At 40.0% G+C, this 18,574-nt stretch overlaps 1 protein-coding gene across 3 annotated transcripts in view; it reads right to left on the bottom strand.

The window, feature by feature from the left end:
* Shrm (Shroom) overlaps window positions 1–18,574 on the bottom strand; it is a 574,742-nt gene that overhangs the window by 383,282 nt on the left and 172,886 nt on the right. For all 3 annotated transcript variants that reach the window (XM_065220703.1, XM_065220702.1, XM_065220704.1), the window contains exon 2: window positions 6,227–6,537. In XM_065220703.1, the coding sequence (XP_065076775.1) occupies window positions 6,227–6,537 (311 nt within the window). The remainder of the gene's footprint in view (window positions 1–6,226; window positions 6,538–18,574) is intronic.

The following is an 18,574-nucleotide window of genomic DNA, read 5'->3' as shown; positions in this document are numbered from 1 at the left end:
AGCAGAATTCCCAGCCCTAAGACCACCTCTCATATTCCCCTCAGGACCCATTAATTACGGGCTAAACCACGAGGGCGTCCATTAACACGCCAACACCCGTGTAGCAAGCGTCCATCGGTAATACACCGACAACCACTGGGAGATCACCGTCGATCACCCGATCGAGCCCCAGTGTCACATCCGTCGTGCCACACGGTGACAACCGTCGAGCACCGGCATCCACTGGGAACAGTCCGTTCATCCGCCGCCGAAAAACCCCACCCGTTGCAGAATTCCGTCATCGCTGGCCAGCAATCTACACACCCACACTACAGGCATAACAAGTGAGTGAGAGAATAAAGAGTAAAAGTGATAAAGAAGTGTTTTGTACTTTTGATCAGTGCCGACAAGCCAGGAGCCGACCTTGAAGCTCCAGGGTTTCAAGCTCGAGCTAGCCAACAAAAGAGGCGAGTGTAGCCCACCCCAGACGATCTCCGTGGCTAGACCAGAGGTTAGGGGAATCCCTTTAAACTAGCCCATCTGGCTAGCAATTAACACAAGCTTGCTGAACTTGAAAAAATTTCCTATAATTTATACAGTCAAGATTCCTATAGTACAGTTAATAGGGACCGCACTATATGAACCGGCATTAACGAATACATGTAACATATGGTATTAGAGCTAATTGGGGATAAACGCTTATTGTAGGGTAATTTGAAGAGATAACTTTCTGGTGTCTTGTGAAAAGTAATTAAAAGAAAATTTGCCACCTTTAGGGAACATTTAGAATCCGGAAAATCACGAGTCTGATCCTCGGGAAGACCCGGAAAATCCGTAAAAGTGGTCAATGCATGAAACTAATCCTAGAACTCCGCGATTTTTTTCAAATCCGCTCATAGACGTCTTATCGGAATTAATTTGAAGTTGTGACCTGAATATGGACCCAGAGGACCACGAGATGGTCCACCGGAAGATCCGGAACATCCGTAAAAGTGGTCAATTCATGAATCTGATCCTAGAGCTCAGCGGATTTTTCGAAATCCCTCCTAGACGTCTTATCAGAATGAATTCGAAGTTGTGACTGGAATATGGATACTGGAGACCACGAGATGGTCCACCGGAAGATCCGGAACATCCGTAAAAGTGGTCAATTCATGAATCTGATCCTAGAGCTCAGCGGATTTTTCGAAATCACTCCTAGACGTCTTATTAGAATGAATTCGAAGTTGTGACTGGAATATGGACACTGGAGACCACGGTATGGTCCTCTGGAAGATCCGGAATATTTGTAAAAGTGGTGAATTCATGAAACTGATCCTACAGCCCCGTGGTTTTTTTGAAACCACTCATAGACGTCTTATCAGAATGAATTCGGGGTGTGATCCAATTATGGACTCTGGACGCCACGGTATGGCCCTCTAGATGATCCGGAACATCCGTGAAAGTGGTCATTTCATGAAACTGATTCTGACGCTCATAGACGTCTTATCAGAATGAATTCGAAGTTTTGACCTGAATATGGACCCAGGGGACCACGGGATGGTCCACCGAAAAATCCGGAACATCCGTAAAAGTGGTCAATTGCTACGTGTATTCGTTAATGCCGGATCGACCGTACTCTAGGTATCCAGTGGCAACCGTATTATAGGAATCTGGCAAGAACGTATCCGTACTATAGGAATCTTGACTGTACAATGTTTTGTGTTCATTTACAAAGTTCCCTTAACTTAAAAAAATGTCTCAACTTCTTAAGATCCATAATTTTTGCTACGGTCTCAAAACATCCATCAACTTCTTCAAACTTCCGGGAAGAACCTGATCCTTTTCTATGAATTTCCCTGAACGTACTGGCGAAACAAAGCTCCCAAAGTAACACAGTACCCTAAACTGATACGAAGAAGTTCTAAGAAGTTTAATGAATTTCTACTTTATCTCCTGAGCATCTAAGCAATTTTCTTAACTTTTAAAAAATTTCCTGAACTTTGCTGAAAGTTTGCCGAATTTCTACAAATTTTGCCGAACCTCTAAAAAGTTTTCCGAAATTTTTCGAAGTTCCTTGATCTTTAACATGTTTTTTTTTGTATTAATTGTTTTTTTTTATCTTTAATACATTCTCTTTAACAAAGTTCACTTCTCATTTAGGGATTTCTATGATTTTCTGCGAAGTTTTCTGAACTTCGACGGAATTCCTTAAGCTAACAAATATACAAAAATTATTAGCGAAATGCAATTAAGAGCAGGTCCTGGAACACTTTTATGAAGTTTCCTGAAATGAAACAAGGTTCCCTAAACTTCAACAAAGTTCCCCAAGCAGAAGTTTACACTTATATAAAGTTTTCCCGAATTCTAACAAAGCTGTCTGAGTTTCTACGACATTCTCGGAAGCTCTATGAAGTTCTCCGCATTTCTCTTCAATTTCCTGAATGACTACGCTGTCTCCTGAACATCGATAAAGTTGCCGAAATTTTACAAAGTTCGCTGGAATTTAAGAATATTCCGAAGTTCTCCGAGTTTCTACAATATTTTCGAATTTTCTTTCAAGTTTGCTAAATTTCTATAAAATTTGCTGAAGTTCAACAAACTTTTGTTTTCCTCGATTTATTTTCCGTCGATCTTGTTTTCCATACTGAGTTCCAATGCTACCGACGCCAGGGAGCCATCTTCCACACCTGGACCCTACCTATCGACCCATCAACTCGTGGTCCGGGGACCAACGGCTTTACTAGGCGTAATTAGAAATTTTATGTCTCAGAAAATCCCGACGGTGTCGACTGCGATTCAACCCAGACCGTTTGGAGTGAGAGGCAGTCACGCTTAACTTCAACAAACTTCTCTGCACTCTTCGTAGAACTTAAGTTGTACCAAATTCACTGAGCTTTCTCAAAGTTAACTGAACTCCTATTTGTAGCACTTCTAAAAAAAGTAGTTGCCTAGGGGCACGAACGGAAGCTTGACGTAGGACCACTGCTAGGGCACGGAACAAATGTGAAGAAAATTTAGTTCTTTTAATTGATCGATCATCTCTTATGTTAACTCTTTCCGTTTTTGATTTGTACCAAATTTGTAGTTTTTTTTTTTTTTTTTTTTTTTTTTTCAAAGAGAAAGTTGATGATTAGATTACAACTCTGGAGAGCATTTTGTGTGGTCGTTGGGGGCATGTGGTTCTGAATATGGACCAACAGGCAGATAAATTCTATTCTAACTTTTAACTGCAATAAGCTTTTTGGTCCAGAAAAGGGCCGTTTTGTTGCCAAAGTTGGTGATGAAGTAACCTCCGAAACTGTACAGAGTTCGTCTGTTGCTTCAAAGCGTAGACGACATCGATGGCCGTGGCGTGTTCAGTATAGGTGACAGCATCATGGATCATATTTTCCAAGAACACCTTCAGCACACCTCGTAGATCAGACCGGAGACACGTTTGAAACCGCCACGGCGAGCCAGACGACTGCTTTTGCTGCTTCTGCTATCTGCTCACCACGGCGTTCGAAGCGAAAATGAGTTGAGGCTAGACAGCAGCGCTTTTTTATATCTTTTCAGGTTAAAGCAGAATGATGTGCAAGCTACAAAGACTCCTCCCATCATGAGTAGTTTGCTATCAAGTAGCAACACTGGCTCCTTTCCTTTTGCGCAGTTTGCCAATGTATGTACCTGGAAAGTTAGCGGCGCCGGTTGTGTAGTGGTAAGCGTGAATACCTCTCACCACAGCAGGCGTGGGTTCAATCGCGATCAAAGTTGATCAAAATCATTTGTACCCCTGCTTCCAGTTTGGTTACATGAGGAGTTTTGTGTGGTCGTTGGAGGCGTTTGGTTCTAAAGATGGACAAACAGCCAGATGAATTCTATTCCTACTCTTTACTGTAATGAGCTTGGTGGCCCTGAAAAGGGCCGTTTTGTTGCCAAAGTTGGTGATGATTTAACCTCCGAAACAGAGTGCGTCACTGTCACTTCGAAACGTAGATGACATCGCTTGGCGTGTTTAGTGTAGGTGATAGCATCACGGATCTCATTTTTCAAAAAAACAACTTCAGCACACCTCGTAGATCAGACCGAAGATACGTCAGACACCGCCACCACGACGGCAGGTGGTTATCTCGAAGAATTTGCGATTACGATTGGCACCTCCTTTGCCACGACCAGTCAATTGTTGCTTGTTGTGTTGTACAAGAGTGGACTAGCCACCACCTTCCTACTGCTGCTATTGCTATCCACGCCGTCCGAAGCAAAAAAGGGCAGATGCCAGACAGCAGTGCTGCTTTATACCTTTTCAGGTTAAAGCAGAATGATGTGCAACCATGTGGTACTCGACTATGAGGACTGGGTTTGGGAAGAACGTTTAACAGCGATAAAATTATCATTGTTTATGTGTACATTTAACAACGCTTGACATTACCACTTTTTCAATAGCTTCTTGTTAAAAATCATCAGTTGTTAAAGATGCGTAGAAATATTTCTGATCGATTAGTGAAAAATTATTGAAATTGGTCCAGGGGCAGTTGAGTTATTAATGTTCAAAATCTTTCATAATTTTGTTTCATGTTTCATTTTTGGTTTTCACAAAGTGTACCCCCATATAGAAATGAAAGACGTAGTCCTACGTCAAAATCCATAATTTCAACGTAGTTCCCTAAACTTCCACGAAGATGTCTAATGTTCAACGAATTATGTTTGACCACCAAATTTCACAATAGTCTATGAAGATCATGATGATTATGGTGGATAATGTCTCTCATGAATATATTTGTAAAAACTATTTTGCCGTGCTCTATGATTACGTAGATTGGATATGCAAATGGGTAAAGATAATGCTTGCCCGTGAACTTAAGGAAATAACAGAGAGGGAAGCCAAGATAGAAGTCGGTGACAGATGAAAGTTCCTCCGGAAGGAGTAAACATTCAACAAGATTCCGCTAGCTAGTCCAAGAAAGAACTCTAAAAACTGCAAATGCTAAGTCTTTTCATCACTCGGGACTAGCTTAATAACGTACTTCTAAAAGACTGAACAATGTATTTCAATGGTTTGTCGATCAACTATGAATGATGGACATCGCACGACGCTCAACCTGATTTTCGTATATGTACCATCCAGATACGCGATTATAAAATTTGAACAAAATATTCACGCTTTGTTGTACTGCTAGGTTGTATTTTTCAAGAAGTGTTGTCTATATTACTTTCAATAAATCAGAATAAATGTCAAACGAAGGGAAGAGATATATTTCATAGGACGTTAAATTTCTGGTTTCAAATCCTACTACACATATTCCAAGAAAAATTTAAAGGAGTAAAAGTGTATCAAATTAAAAATCCCTGAATGCACGGGATCCCGGGATTTATAAATTCATATAACCGGGATTCGGGAATCCCGGGAAATGTCAAAATCCCGGGATTTTTCATCCCGGAACATCCTGGAATGGAAGCTCTTATATTGAGAAACCCATGCTTACATTTCTCGACCAATCCCAGTACTGTTGTTTGATTGCGTAGGCGAGCTTCGGTTCGTACGAAAAGGGCATTACAAATATTGTTTACTAAACCTGATAAGCCCTCTTCAATTGTTTATATTGTACTGGAATTAAGAATATCTATTCAAAGAATTATAAAAAACGGCTTGCAACAATGTTGATTCAAATCTCACATCTGATTTCGAACAACATTGTCCCTAAGATGCCCTGAGTAAGACCAGAGTGCAACATTGTATTATTCCGCTTACAATTCCACCGTCCAATTGCGATAAAAAAACAGTAACGGTTACATTCCATCCCCCCTGAGCAGCATTCATTTATTTGAACAACGATCTGTACAATTCAGAAACCACTCACCCATTTGGCCGACGACGCTTATCGGTCGATACATATATTTCCCGCAAATTTACCTGCCCATTTCCTACAGCCTTGTATGCAAATAACCTCATGCAACCGCACGATCACCCAAATGGCTGCATTAACACACAGAGAACTCATATTAACGCAGATTTATGATCATGTTTGCTGCCGCCGTCGTCGTCGTCGTAGCCCACTATTCACTACTGTGTGTTCTATGGAGTGCAAGAATCACGTCCAATTTGCAAGAATGTTCCGACTTGTAATGATCGGTGTCAGCTGCGGAGTTGCCCGCACAAACAAGATCACCGAGCCTAGATAAAGCTGGCAATAAAAACGAAGATGATATTGCAGGTGATGCTGCTGCTGGGCAGGTGGGAAACAAGTTCCCATTCGAGTGTAAAGGGAAATACAAAGAGGAAACTCACCGATCGAGAAACGGCGTCGAGCTGGAATCCGAACTGGACACGTAGCTGTGGTAGCCCTCCGATTGGGCATAGGACGACTGCTTCTGGTGGTGGTACATGGTTTGCTCGTAGTATGACCTGCTGTACTCTTCCAGTCCGGCCTGCGTCAGACTGCTGTTGTTCTGCGGACCGAGAAGCCCCGGCAGTCCGGACGTGTTGTGGCTGGCCATGCCAGCTCCGCTGCCGGGAGGACCTGTTAGCTGCTGCAATCGGCTACCGCCATGATGTGCCGTGTGTGCGTCGCCCGCCCCATTCGATGGATGCTGCTCGTCCTGTTGATGAGAATTGATGAGAAGGGGAGAAATATTAATTATGGTAAACACTTTTCTCGCTGCTGACGACGACGTCGAGACGTGCGTCGCGAAGTCATGTGGAGAAATGATGCGATTTTTTGTGCGCATTCGTGTTGCTACTGATGATGTAGCACAGACGTAAAAAAATGCAAAGCTTCGAGCCCAAGCAAATAGTAAGAGAGAGAAAGAGCGGGAGAACTGTAATTGAAAAATTAATTTCTTGGCCACTTAGAAACGGCAATTATTCAACGGTTCTAATTTGTTCGCGAAGCCGACAACAGAAGCGGTGGCCATACGTGTGAGCTGATGAGAGGAATGAATTGAGTTGGGAAATTCTGAAATTAAGCCGTAAGTGTATTGTTTTTGTGCATTTTAATTGTCGATTGCTATAGATGGGGAAACATACTCGTTTGGAGCGGTTTGCTCATTTAGTGTTTTGGAATTGAATTTGTGAAAGTGTTCCATTAAATTGTAAACTGCAACGAAAAATTACAAAGCAAGTGATCAGCTTCCGTGCCACCACCATCGCTGTCAAAAGCTGTAAAAAGAAAACCAACAACAACAACAAACGAGGTGACAAAGAAGAAAAGCTCCGTTTCAGCTTCCTGAACACGCCACCACCTATGCCGATCGACCGACCGACATCATTCCACACGGCACGGAAACCACGCCAAGAGCCAACAGCAAGGTATTCGGGAATAATATCCATAAATTATCCTCTGTTAACTGTTTCATAAATTTCTGGGGGTCTGTCCTGGGCAGCCCGGCCAGAAGGCAATGCGACAGCAAGACAGGCAAAAATTTGTATTGAACCCTTGTTTGCGGAGGCGGATCCGTCCCGGGTCGGTCCGTTCGTTGGCTGATCACTTGGATCACGGAAAGGACCTTCCATCTTCCATCGTCGTGAGATCTCGCGTGCCCGGGTGCTGTTTTCATTATCGAGGGAGATGGTTAATTAATTTTCCCGACGACGATGTTCGAACGACAGCAGCAGCAGCAGCCAGCAGTGGGGAGATCCGGAAGAAGCCCGGTGATTGTTATTTGCAATTTTAATTTTTCGCTACCCCTGGTGCTGATCGTTGGCTTTATCTCGTGGTTTGCTGACTCGATCATGGACGTAGGATCTTTTTCATGGTCGCTCAACAGCAAAAGACCAAAGGTTCTAAGGATGGCAGAACAGAAGTCTTATAGTGCTCATTTGTAATTCCACTTTGGAGAAAAAAAATGCTCGCGATGGCGTCCGATTGTCGCGTGGGTTTTTTGTTTTCGGTATTAGGAAATTGATGACCAGTTCAGCGCATAATTACGACACGGGACAGGTCGTCCGGTAGGTCACATTACAAGGCCACTTTTCTTCTAACGTTGTTCGGAGACGGAGACGAACGTGGGAATTCCTATCCGGTTGGATCTCCAAGTAAACGTCTATGCGATATATGCTGCTTGCTATAATTATATGGATGTCACGCAAGATGTGGTTTTGAAAATTACTACTTTCGCTTTGTGAGGAGGAGCACAGAAGCCGCAGTGCAGGTCAATCCACTCATAGTAGATCTCTTTTTTTCTGTAAGCAATTTAAGATCGTTATAAATTTCTGGACTACTGTTTTTGAATATTCACAAACGATCATTAAGTGAAATTCAGAAGTTATTGAAATCCTTGCAACCATTTTTTTTTAATCGCTGAACATTGTCAAACTGAAAGGTCTTAAATTTCCAGCGATTAAATAATCTGAAATTTTACAAGATTTTACTGTCAAAATTAGCATCCAAAAGGCACAATTTCAAACACAACTTATTTGATGCAAATATTATTTCCCAAATAGTGTATTACTATACTTAATTTTAAATATTTAGTTGATGGTTCCTGTCCTCTATCGTGAAAGGTGCTCAATGAAGATTTTATCTCCTCTAGCCTACCCGATCAGAAGGGCATAACAAAATAATAACACAATTATATCAATGGTTGATATTTATATCAACGTGTGTTATATTTTGATATATTAGTGAAAAGGGGTTTGTGCGAAGTTTCTCATCATATCAGATTTATAACAAAGCCAGTTTTAATTACTATCAATACATAAAATATGTATTAATGATTCCAAAATATAAGTTTATTCACTATTTCCTGTTTCTAAGTGACGATCATTAGATGCATCTGTGTATAAAAAGTAAGAAATGATAAAAATTTTGAATGATTGTTGAAAAAAAAAAAGATTGATTATCGGCTTATAACGCGAATTTCTTCAGTAATAACCGGTGTCTAGTATTCAGCTATTTTTTTGGAGTATTTCAAAAGAGATTATCTGATTTGCTGCTCTTTGGGAAAACTAACCAAAAAGTCCGTTTAAATTGATCCACAGTTTTCCACAGGGCTAGAGGTTCAGGTTGTGGAGTAGCTTCATATCTTAAAGTAAAATAGGTTGTTAGTGTGCTGTCATTATCGAATAAGAAGACGACATACCCATCATGACAATTCACACAAAAATAAACCCTTTCGGAGCTGGGAAAAAAAAGTGATATAGCTTTCAGGAAAAGTTTTGCCTATCGTGAACACATTCAACATTTTCATAAAGTCTTCCAAACCTCCTTGGGTAAGCTTGTGTCTTATGTAAAAATTAAGTGCCATAAACATTATGTCTTTGACACGAATGTTGTCATGAAGTTTTGCCGATTGATCGTAACTCGAAGGGTCCTGAAAAAAGATAGGATGTTCTCAGTCTTGTCTACCTTGAATTAATGCAATCCGAAATAGACGCTTCTGAACCAGATGATAAATAAAATTCCATCACCATAGGAATCTCATGATTTGATGGAAGATCCTCTAACAACCCAAGTGGAAGACCACGAACGACGGCAACCAAGCCATTCATTCATTCAGAATTACTAAAACAACTTTTTTTCTCTCAGATCGGTTGTTGGAACTCCGCATTTATCAGGGAGACAAACCAGCTGCTGCAAAATCTTTGGCTGATGAAGCTCCACACATTATGAAACGAGTTCTGGCATATTATGGAAAAAGAAGCCAGGAAAATTACTCTTAATTAATTAATTAATTAATTAAAAAGTTGATGAATTCCAATTGACTTAGATTAAAAAAAAAAGTGAAAAATAAATTACATTACCATTACCAGAAATATGGCAAATTTTATATCTTATTTATAACAACGTTTGTTATATATGTAAATTATTGAATGCGATAATAATTTATTTAATAATAATAATTTTGATATAATCATATCAAGATCTGTTATAATTTTGTTACCACTAGACGAATTTGTGTTATGATTTTTGTTATTTTAACAACTAACCAGCCAATGTTTATAACACGTTCTGTTACATTTTTTTTTGTTACATAAATAACTCCAGTTGTTCTAATTTTGTTATGCCTTTCTGATCGGGAGCTACCGAGCAATCTATACTAGAGTGTATACAATAGTTGAATTTTCAAGTAGTATTTATTTTATGTTATTTATTTATTTATTTATTTATTGTAATTCATCTGACAGTAGTTGTCTTAATGAATAAAACTTAGATAATACACAAAACAGCAACAGATAAACAGATTAAAAAAATAGTCACAATCTTCTCAATCGGTTTCGAAATTGGTTCGATGTTTCTCTTATTTCAAATACTTCTTCTGCAGAGGAGAATGCCCGAATCATCGCAGACATTGGCTCATGGTATCCATATGCAGTCCGATTGAATCTTGGTTGTAGTAAGGATTTATTTTTTTTAACTCTTTATTTGTTCCAAATTCAAAATAAATTACATTTCATTTTAACCTAGGTGCTCCAGTTACTACAGTAACTTACCAGCCTTAATTGTTATGATATATATATCTATGTGTTTTTACATTGTTCCTGCCTTGGCAATTCAGTATTTTAAACATGTTTTTTTTTAAAAACCTGCATGTCAGAATAACAATTGAAATCTTAAAAACTAAAAACTAAAACTAAATCTTATTTAGGTATAAAGGGAATTGAAAAAAAAATTGAGGATTACAACGATTTTTGCCTGAAATTATTAATTATTTTGTTGGACATTTGTGCTAAAGCCTCAACATTCGAAATTCTATGTACTTCAGTAGTATTGTACCAGGGAAGCAACTTCAAAATCATCTTCAGAACTTTGTGCTTTTTTCCTGGTAGTGCAATAACTAGACCATATTGGCACAGTGTAAAGCATGGCCGGTCTAAAAACTTGTTTAAATATTAGAAGTTTATTCGCCAGGCAAAGTTTGGATTTCCTGTTTATAAGAGGATACAAACATTTTAAATATTTGTTACATTTGGCTTGAATGCCCTCAACGTGATCTTCAAAAGTTAATTTTTGGTCAAGTACTAATCCAAGATATTTCACTCGGTTTGACCAGGAGGTTGTAGTAAGGATGATTGCCGCAACATCCTTTGAGGAACACGTTAGTTTAATTGTGAAAGCAATTGAGGGCAGTCCACATCGCCATTTAAAAGTTTCGCTACAAATTGTTGTGTTTTTCTTCTGTGTTCCAATGTGACCAGGTCCAATAGCATGGATCGGTCTGCATATGGTGGTAAATTCATTGGATCGCGGCACGGCAGGCTGCGCAAAGCCAACCTCAAAAATCTTTTCTGAACACGTTCCATTCGGAGATTCCACACTAGCTCATAGGGGAACCAGACCACAGATGCATTCTCAAGTATGATCCGAACTAAAGAGCAATATAGTGCCTTCAAGCAGTGAGGGTCTTTGAAATCTTGTGCAATCTTCGAAATAAATCCCAGTTGACGAATCGCCTTAGAGATGATCGAGGAAAAGTGAAGATTGAAGGTCAACTTTGGGTCCAAAAGAACACCAAGATCAGTCATACGTGTTCTACTCTGCGAAGCGTTACATTATCAATGCAGTAATCGTAAAGGATTGAACTCTTAGAGTGGTGAAACGTCATCACTGCACACTTTCGAACGCTGATGATGAGCTTATTGCGACGGCACCAATCCACAAACAAGTCTAGCAGAGCTTGAAGACGATGACAATCCTCAATCGAGTGAACTATGGCGTATAGCTTAAGATCATCTGCATAAACGAGCTGCATTTAATTCCCAACAAAGCTGCTACATCGTTGAAAAATAACGAAAACAAAAGTGGACCCATTTTACATCCCTGAGGTACTCCAGAGGAGCTGGTAAACCTCGAAGAGTTCATCCAATCAAGAAGGAATGTAACCACGACCTAAGTTGTTAAGACGCTCCTAGTAGGGAAAGCTTGCATAACAAAACCTTCTGGTCGATTTTGTCGAATGCGGCTTTCAGATCAGTATGTATGACGTCGATTTGTGCCTGCATCGCGGTGATGAATGTACTGGTGAAATCCAAAAGGTAAGTAGCTACTGATCTACCGGGAATAAATCCATGCTGGTCAGATGAAATGTAGTTCTTCGAGCGATTCAGGACAAATTCGCTCAAGATGATCTCAAACAGTTTGGACGCTGCCGAAAGACTGGTGATACCTCGATAGTTCTTAAGGGGGTATTCCCGATCTTTTTTTTCAAAAAATCAAATTTTTTTTTTTTACGTTTTTTTGTACTTTAGACTATATACTTTCATCCCCCCAAGCCGTTTTCCGATCAGCGAATTCGGTGTCCAGGCATAGCTGACTAATGGTAAGAACCCCCAAATGGATTTAACTAAAGTCAAAACTTTAAACGCGTTTTTCTCGAAACCACATTTTTTTTATCGGGCGAAGATTTTTCTCAGAAACTATAAGAGATATTGACTTGAATCTTTGCGCATTTTGTTCCTTATTAAATTCTTTGGAGCTTCTCCCACTTTCAGCCAAAAACATTAACATTTAACATTGTTTGAAGCACCTTAAAGCTGCAAAAAAGCGGGCTAAAAATCGCCTGTTTTTTCATATGGCCGCCATTTTGTTAATTTGCAAGATTTTTTGCTGCCAACGGGAGAAGCTCCAGAGAATCTTATGCAGATTATAATTTCATCACGAAATCTGTTTCAGATGAAGCCGTTCCAGAGAAAAGTCTTCGCCCGTCCAGGCGTTTGCGGCGAACAGGGGTCTGTTTGCCGCCATTTTGTGACGTCAATAATGTCTTTTTTTATGTCGAAAAAAATTTATTTGTAAACTTTAATGTTCAATAAACAAGAATCCCAAAGAGTTAGGCGCATTACTATTCATTTTCCTTGAAAAAAAATTAATTGAAAAACAGGCCGAAAAAAGGCAAAAGATTGGGAATACCCCCTTAATATCCCGTTTATTTCCAGCTTTGAAAACAGGAAACATATACGACTGCTATAGTAAGTACCTGAAAGTACCATATCCCGAGTTACTTCGAATGTGCTCAGTTCCACTAAGTCACTAGGCGTATCAGAGGCAGCAGATTCAGCTTCAACGTCACTTGTCATATTTTTATCGAAGACAGATACAAAGTGTTTAGAAAACATCTCACACGCTTCGCTAAGAGAAGTAGACTCTTTCCCATCGAGTAGCATGTTGGACGGTATACTCAAATCTTTCCTTTTGCTGTTGACAAAGCTCCAAAAATTTCGGGGGTTACGCCGCAAATTCTACTGGACTCTGTTTGAGGATGTGTGATTTGTACAAGGAACTGTAAAGTTTATTGTAAGCGATACTGGCACGCTTGAAGTCACGCTTCGTGTGAGCTGTTCTGTGACGAAGTAGTTTTCTCTGGACTGCGTTACGCTCACGCTTCAGCACTCTAAGCTGAGGAGTGCTCCAAGCTGGGGAAATTGGTCGTCTTTTGAGATGACCATTTGATTCCAACCAATACTGAATAATGCTACAGAAACGCACAGTCATCTCATCAACATCAATGCATTCAAACACATTGACCCAGTCTTGATCAAAAAGATACTGCAGTAATGAGACATAGTTAATCAATTTTCTTGAAATTTAAAAGCCCTGCTTTATCATCCACGTTCCAAGCTGGGTGAGATGGCCAGTCAAGTGGAGCAGGTAGCGACAGAATTAAGGAAGGATGGTGAGCATCAATAGGTAAAAGCGGTACCACGTATTCGTTGATAGTATATCCCTACCTGGAATTGATGTCCGTGTTAGGGATTTTCCTGCACGATCTCTCTACGCTCGTGTCGTTAGTCATCGGAGGCAAGCAAGTTATTTTTGGACTTTTCCTTATAGTGCGGTCAATTTCAATAGTTTACTACTGAAAAACAATTATAATTTTAATACCATGCTAATCTTACATCAAATCACTATTTCGTGACGCTCTCAATTTGATTTTTTAATTCCTGAATTAAACTTTAGCTAAGTGATGCTTTCCGACCATGTCATTTGCTTCGTTAAAACTTTATTTATATTATAAATTACAAATGATCCCTTTGCCCCGTATCTCACCTGGAGCTGCTGCAGATCCTGATTGCAATGACCTTTACAGAGCTTGAACACGAAATCCGGCACTAAACACGAAAGATTCCCTACTGAGACGGGAACTATACCAAGTGGGAGTAGCTATAATTATTTGCACTGATCGTCACTCGACTCACAAACTCAGAATCTCTGACTCGGCACAAACTGTTGTCTTTGTTCGTCCACATGGTTCTCAAGTCGATGCGTTAATCGAAAATCGTGCGAACTTAATAATAAAATAAAATTAACGGGCGAAATGCGATTGCTTCCCGATCTAGGTCCGTGTGGCACACGCAGCTGGCTGCTGCATTCGCCATAGCCACTAACCATGATCGCTAAACTGCCTAAGCTCTGCCATTTCCACCCTCTGCTGGGCGCTGGACGCAGTTGAAAAGGTTAAGGTGAGTGCTGATTTGCGTTTGCGAGAAACGAATGCAATCAGAATCTTTGAATTAAATCATCTATCTGACGGGGAATCCTGATGATGGGGTCATAACCAAATCCAAGGTCTACCCATCAACACCGCGCGCACGCCCGGGCAGAGCGATAAAAGGCTTTTTGCTGAACACACCCTTACATTATGCCCGGTAGGTAAATGCACTAAAAGTTTATTTGCACCATATAAATGCGGCTGTTTATCCGGTGGCTCTGTTTGTTCTTCTCCGCCCGAAAGGTCGTCAGTCAGTCAGTCAGTCATTCAGCGGGCATCGCAGCCAGTTAATTTACTAGTCTTCGGCTGAAAGTGAAACCCAACAGGATAATCGCTTCCCCGTTGTTGGTTGAAATGCGATAATCCTTTACTGGTGCTAAATTAACTCCGGCATCCAACGAGTAACTAACAACGACGACGTTTTGAATGAACTGGACTGGACTGAATTATTGGGAATGCGTTTCGTACTCTCGTGCTGTTTGGTCGGTTGGTGGGTGCAGCCACGTCACGCCACAGGAGAGAACAGGTATGTAAGTGCTTACTACCACCACCGGGCACTTTGGCCGCGTTGAAAATGGCATTTCGTGACGAGGAAGCCTTATGAATGCCAGGTTGTTATGTTCGGTGCCATGACGGCCGAACAGGCGACAAAATATGCTAAGTACACTTTTTGTGTGTGCTCAAATAAATATCGCAGTCGTTCGAGAAACGGCAGTGACGGGGATCGGAGTTGACAATCCCTTTAAGAAGTCGGGATGGGTCGCCAATTTTCAATAGCAAGTTGATTAACCGTTTCAAAGTGGAAACTAAATCCACAATACATAGATTTATTCTATATCTATGCTTCATTAAAAGTTTTGTTATAAATTTTTCGAATTTCCATCGAGAATTAATTTTTTTTTCTAATTATTTTTTTAATCCTGCGCTTATGGCTCCCAAAATGCTACAGATCCACAGACACTTTGTTTTAGTTATTAACCTAACCTATTTTGTTTGAGATACCGTAATGTCACGTCGAGCCTATATTTAAGACAGATAGTTTAAAGCCAAAAGGATCTCAAAATCATTAAGAGGCAGTAAAATACCCTTAAAACACATAAAAACTCTGAACAAAATTGTCAAAAAATCAAGATGACATCAAAAACATCATAGAAAGTCTACAAAACACAAAATAGCATAACAACAGGAATCAAACGTCAAATAAGACCAAAAAAATCAATATACGGAAATGAAAAATTACCAACAAAAATCACAGAGGCGAACCAGCCAACGGCTGAAAGTCTCTATAATAAAGAATTCAATCAATCCAAAAGAATCATCAAAACGCGGCCAATAAACCCAAGATGAGCAGTTCCACGCAAAACAGACGAATGCTCAGATTTGAGTCTTTCCGAAGCTTTATCTATTTTTTCGACGGGATTTTATAATGGCGTATGTATATTTTATGAGCATTATGTTTGATAAAACGTTTCTAGAAACTATTGATTGTACCGAAATGGTGTCTATGAACGAGTTGTAGAGAATTGATTTTGAAAGGTGGAAATAGATTAAATTCATTACAATCAAGTTGAAGAGTCTGTGTCTAGGGACACGAACGGAAGGTTGACGTAGGACCGCGATTGGTCGGTACAATTATGTTTGAGCTTAGTTTTGACGTAGGACTACGTCTGTGATTTCTATATGGGGGTACACTTTGTGAAAACCGAAAATCGAACATGTAACAAAATTATGAAAGATTTTGAACATTAATTACTCAGCTGCCCCTGGACCAATTTCAATAATTTTATCACCAATCGATCAGGAATATGTCTACGCATCTGCTTTCAACATCCCACTATTGAATATTGCACGAATGTGCAACTGTTGCTATGATAATTAAAATTATCACGGATTGCCTGCGAAAAGCGATTTCCCCAACACAGATTTCAAAGTTGAATTCCATTCGGTCTCACCAAACGATGTTTATTCAATCACCGCGTGGTGAGTGGTGGGGTGGTGTTCTCCAGTACACAACGAAAGGTTGCCTGCAAGTAGCGAGCTGCAGCCCACATTAGCATCCATAGAATGAGGAAGAAGCCGCATCGCTATTGATCGGAATCAGTAGCTCTTCGTGAGTCGCTGTGGGCCATCTATGTCAAGTGCATCATACTTAAGAGTATAAACAGAGAGAACCCTGCTCAAATTCCTATTCCAACACAAAACACAAGCTCCTGCTGCAGTTAACAAATAAGATTTATTATATAAGACCACGTAGTCCTACGTCACCTTTGCGTACAACCCCATAGGGCTGTCCCTTGTAGTTTTTTTAGTTGATTAAAATCTATAAATTTAAAACTCTTTAAATATTGCAAATCGTGGCCGGTTCTGTGGAAAGGGCCGAATCCATAAACGAAATGGAATGGATACCAACAGTAAGAGCAAAACCGTTAAGAAAGGCTGCCGTGTAACCAGATGGCAATGAATGGTTGTTAGAACCAGTAATTTCAAGGTTTCTAACTGCCATCATAGTCTTTATGATAATATTACTATTGATATTTAAAAAAAACCAGAATGATTTTGTATCGGTAATTTACCATAGATTATTGTGAACTCATGGAACTCCCCTTAAAATTATCAATAAATTCGTTTTGAGATACCCTTGAAATTATCCCCAGAAATTTCTTAAAACTCTTCGCAATTCGTTTGGAATTGTACTCTCAAATTCGATTCCGTTGGTATTTTTCACGGAACTGGGAATCCTCTCCACAACCACCATGCATTTTTACAGAGCTATTAAAAAAATACTCTCAAATCACGTAATTGACAGGAGTTTTATAGTTGAAGATGCTAATTTCAAATAACAGACTAAAGTGGTATTTTTTATACGATAGATGGAGGAGATGAAAGTCTAGAGTTGATAGTTCCGTTAGAGTACGGCAGTGTGAAAATTGCATATAGATAGTAGATAGCGAGTCGATTTTTTCATCTCTCTTTACCAAACTCCCCCCTTGGAGAGGCATGATGAGGGATGTACCAAAACATTGGCAAAAAGAGATGAAATGCCGAACGCTCAAGTACCAACGAAGTGTTTGAAATAGTTCTACCGATTTTTACCGCACTTCAGTTGTTATTTGAAGGAAGGCATCCAGTCGTAGGTTTGAAAATTGCAGCTATTGTTTACCCCTACCACGGTATGTGCTCCTGTCATCGTCGACTTGACGATCTCGTGGGGACACTGGTGAAGTTCATCTCTAGAATTTATCCTAAAATCAGCTCAAAGTTGCTTTGGAATTGCATTTTCTAAAGTTCTCGCAATAGTTCTTCAGTGACTGTAGCCCGAAAATCTAGTCCAGTCCGAAGGTCTTGAAATTTGTTCAAGGTCCAAAATCTTATTTTTCTTGAGGAAAGTACATTTTTCCCGATTTGTCATCGAAATTCACGGGTTTTTTCCCGGTGACTTGGAATTCCCGACTTTTCCCCGATTTCCCGATTCATTGATTAGAACAAGTGGCAGCGATTTGACAGACGTGGTGTGTGGATGTAGATTTCCGTTACTCTTCCTCTGGTGGATTCGAGTTGGCAGAAGCATTTTGGAACGACGAAGAGCTCTTCTAACAACACCGTGCAGTGTCCGGGCCGGACGGTATTTGCTGTGGCTGTGGTATAAGAGACTAAACTAGCTATAGTTGTATCTTTGTTGTTACCAATGCAAATCCCATCCGGCCAAATCCCTCTACTCTGACTACTCCGACGTTATCTGCCAGCTCCGACCAGCTTGACTATCTGGCAGTAACTGATGGTTGAAACTATTTGTGGATGAACATGTCGGCTGCCCTTCCTGTTCCACTATTCTTGCATGATCATTTTTCATCGAGCTCCGATCAGATCGACCGTTTTTCCAGAAAACGCAGTGGAAGGCAAAATCCCGCAAAAGCTGGAAAGTAATGTCCGTGCAAAAGAATATAGCTCGTGATTAGTTCGTAAAATATTCCTATATTGTTAGTTAATTTTTTCGTCGAATGGTATATTGCATGACAAGTTTCCGATTAATGGTTTTGGGAAATATGTGTTTGAAATATGCCCCCATTTTCGTTACATGTCTCATTTTCTATTTCGTAGTGTAACGCCCAGTATAGTAAAGAAAGACGTAGCCCAACGTCATAATTTCAATCCAAATTATTGAGAAAAAAAAAATGCTTAAGGAAAATAGAATCCAATTAGAGACATTAAA

Source organism: Ochlerotatus camptorhynchus, unplaced genomic scaffold (genome assembly GCF_037179485.1).
Source record: "Ochlerotatus camptorhynchus isolate MF236.1 unplaced genomic scaffold, CSIRO-AGI_Acam_v1.1 ptg000131l, whole genome shotgun sequence".
In the NCBI taxonomy this organism is placed as follows: Eukaryota; Metazoa; Arthropoda; class Insecta; order Diptera; family Culicidae; genus Ochlerotatus; species Ochlerotatus camptorhynchus.
This window is presented reverse-complemented; position numbering and strand designations above follow the sequence as displayed.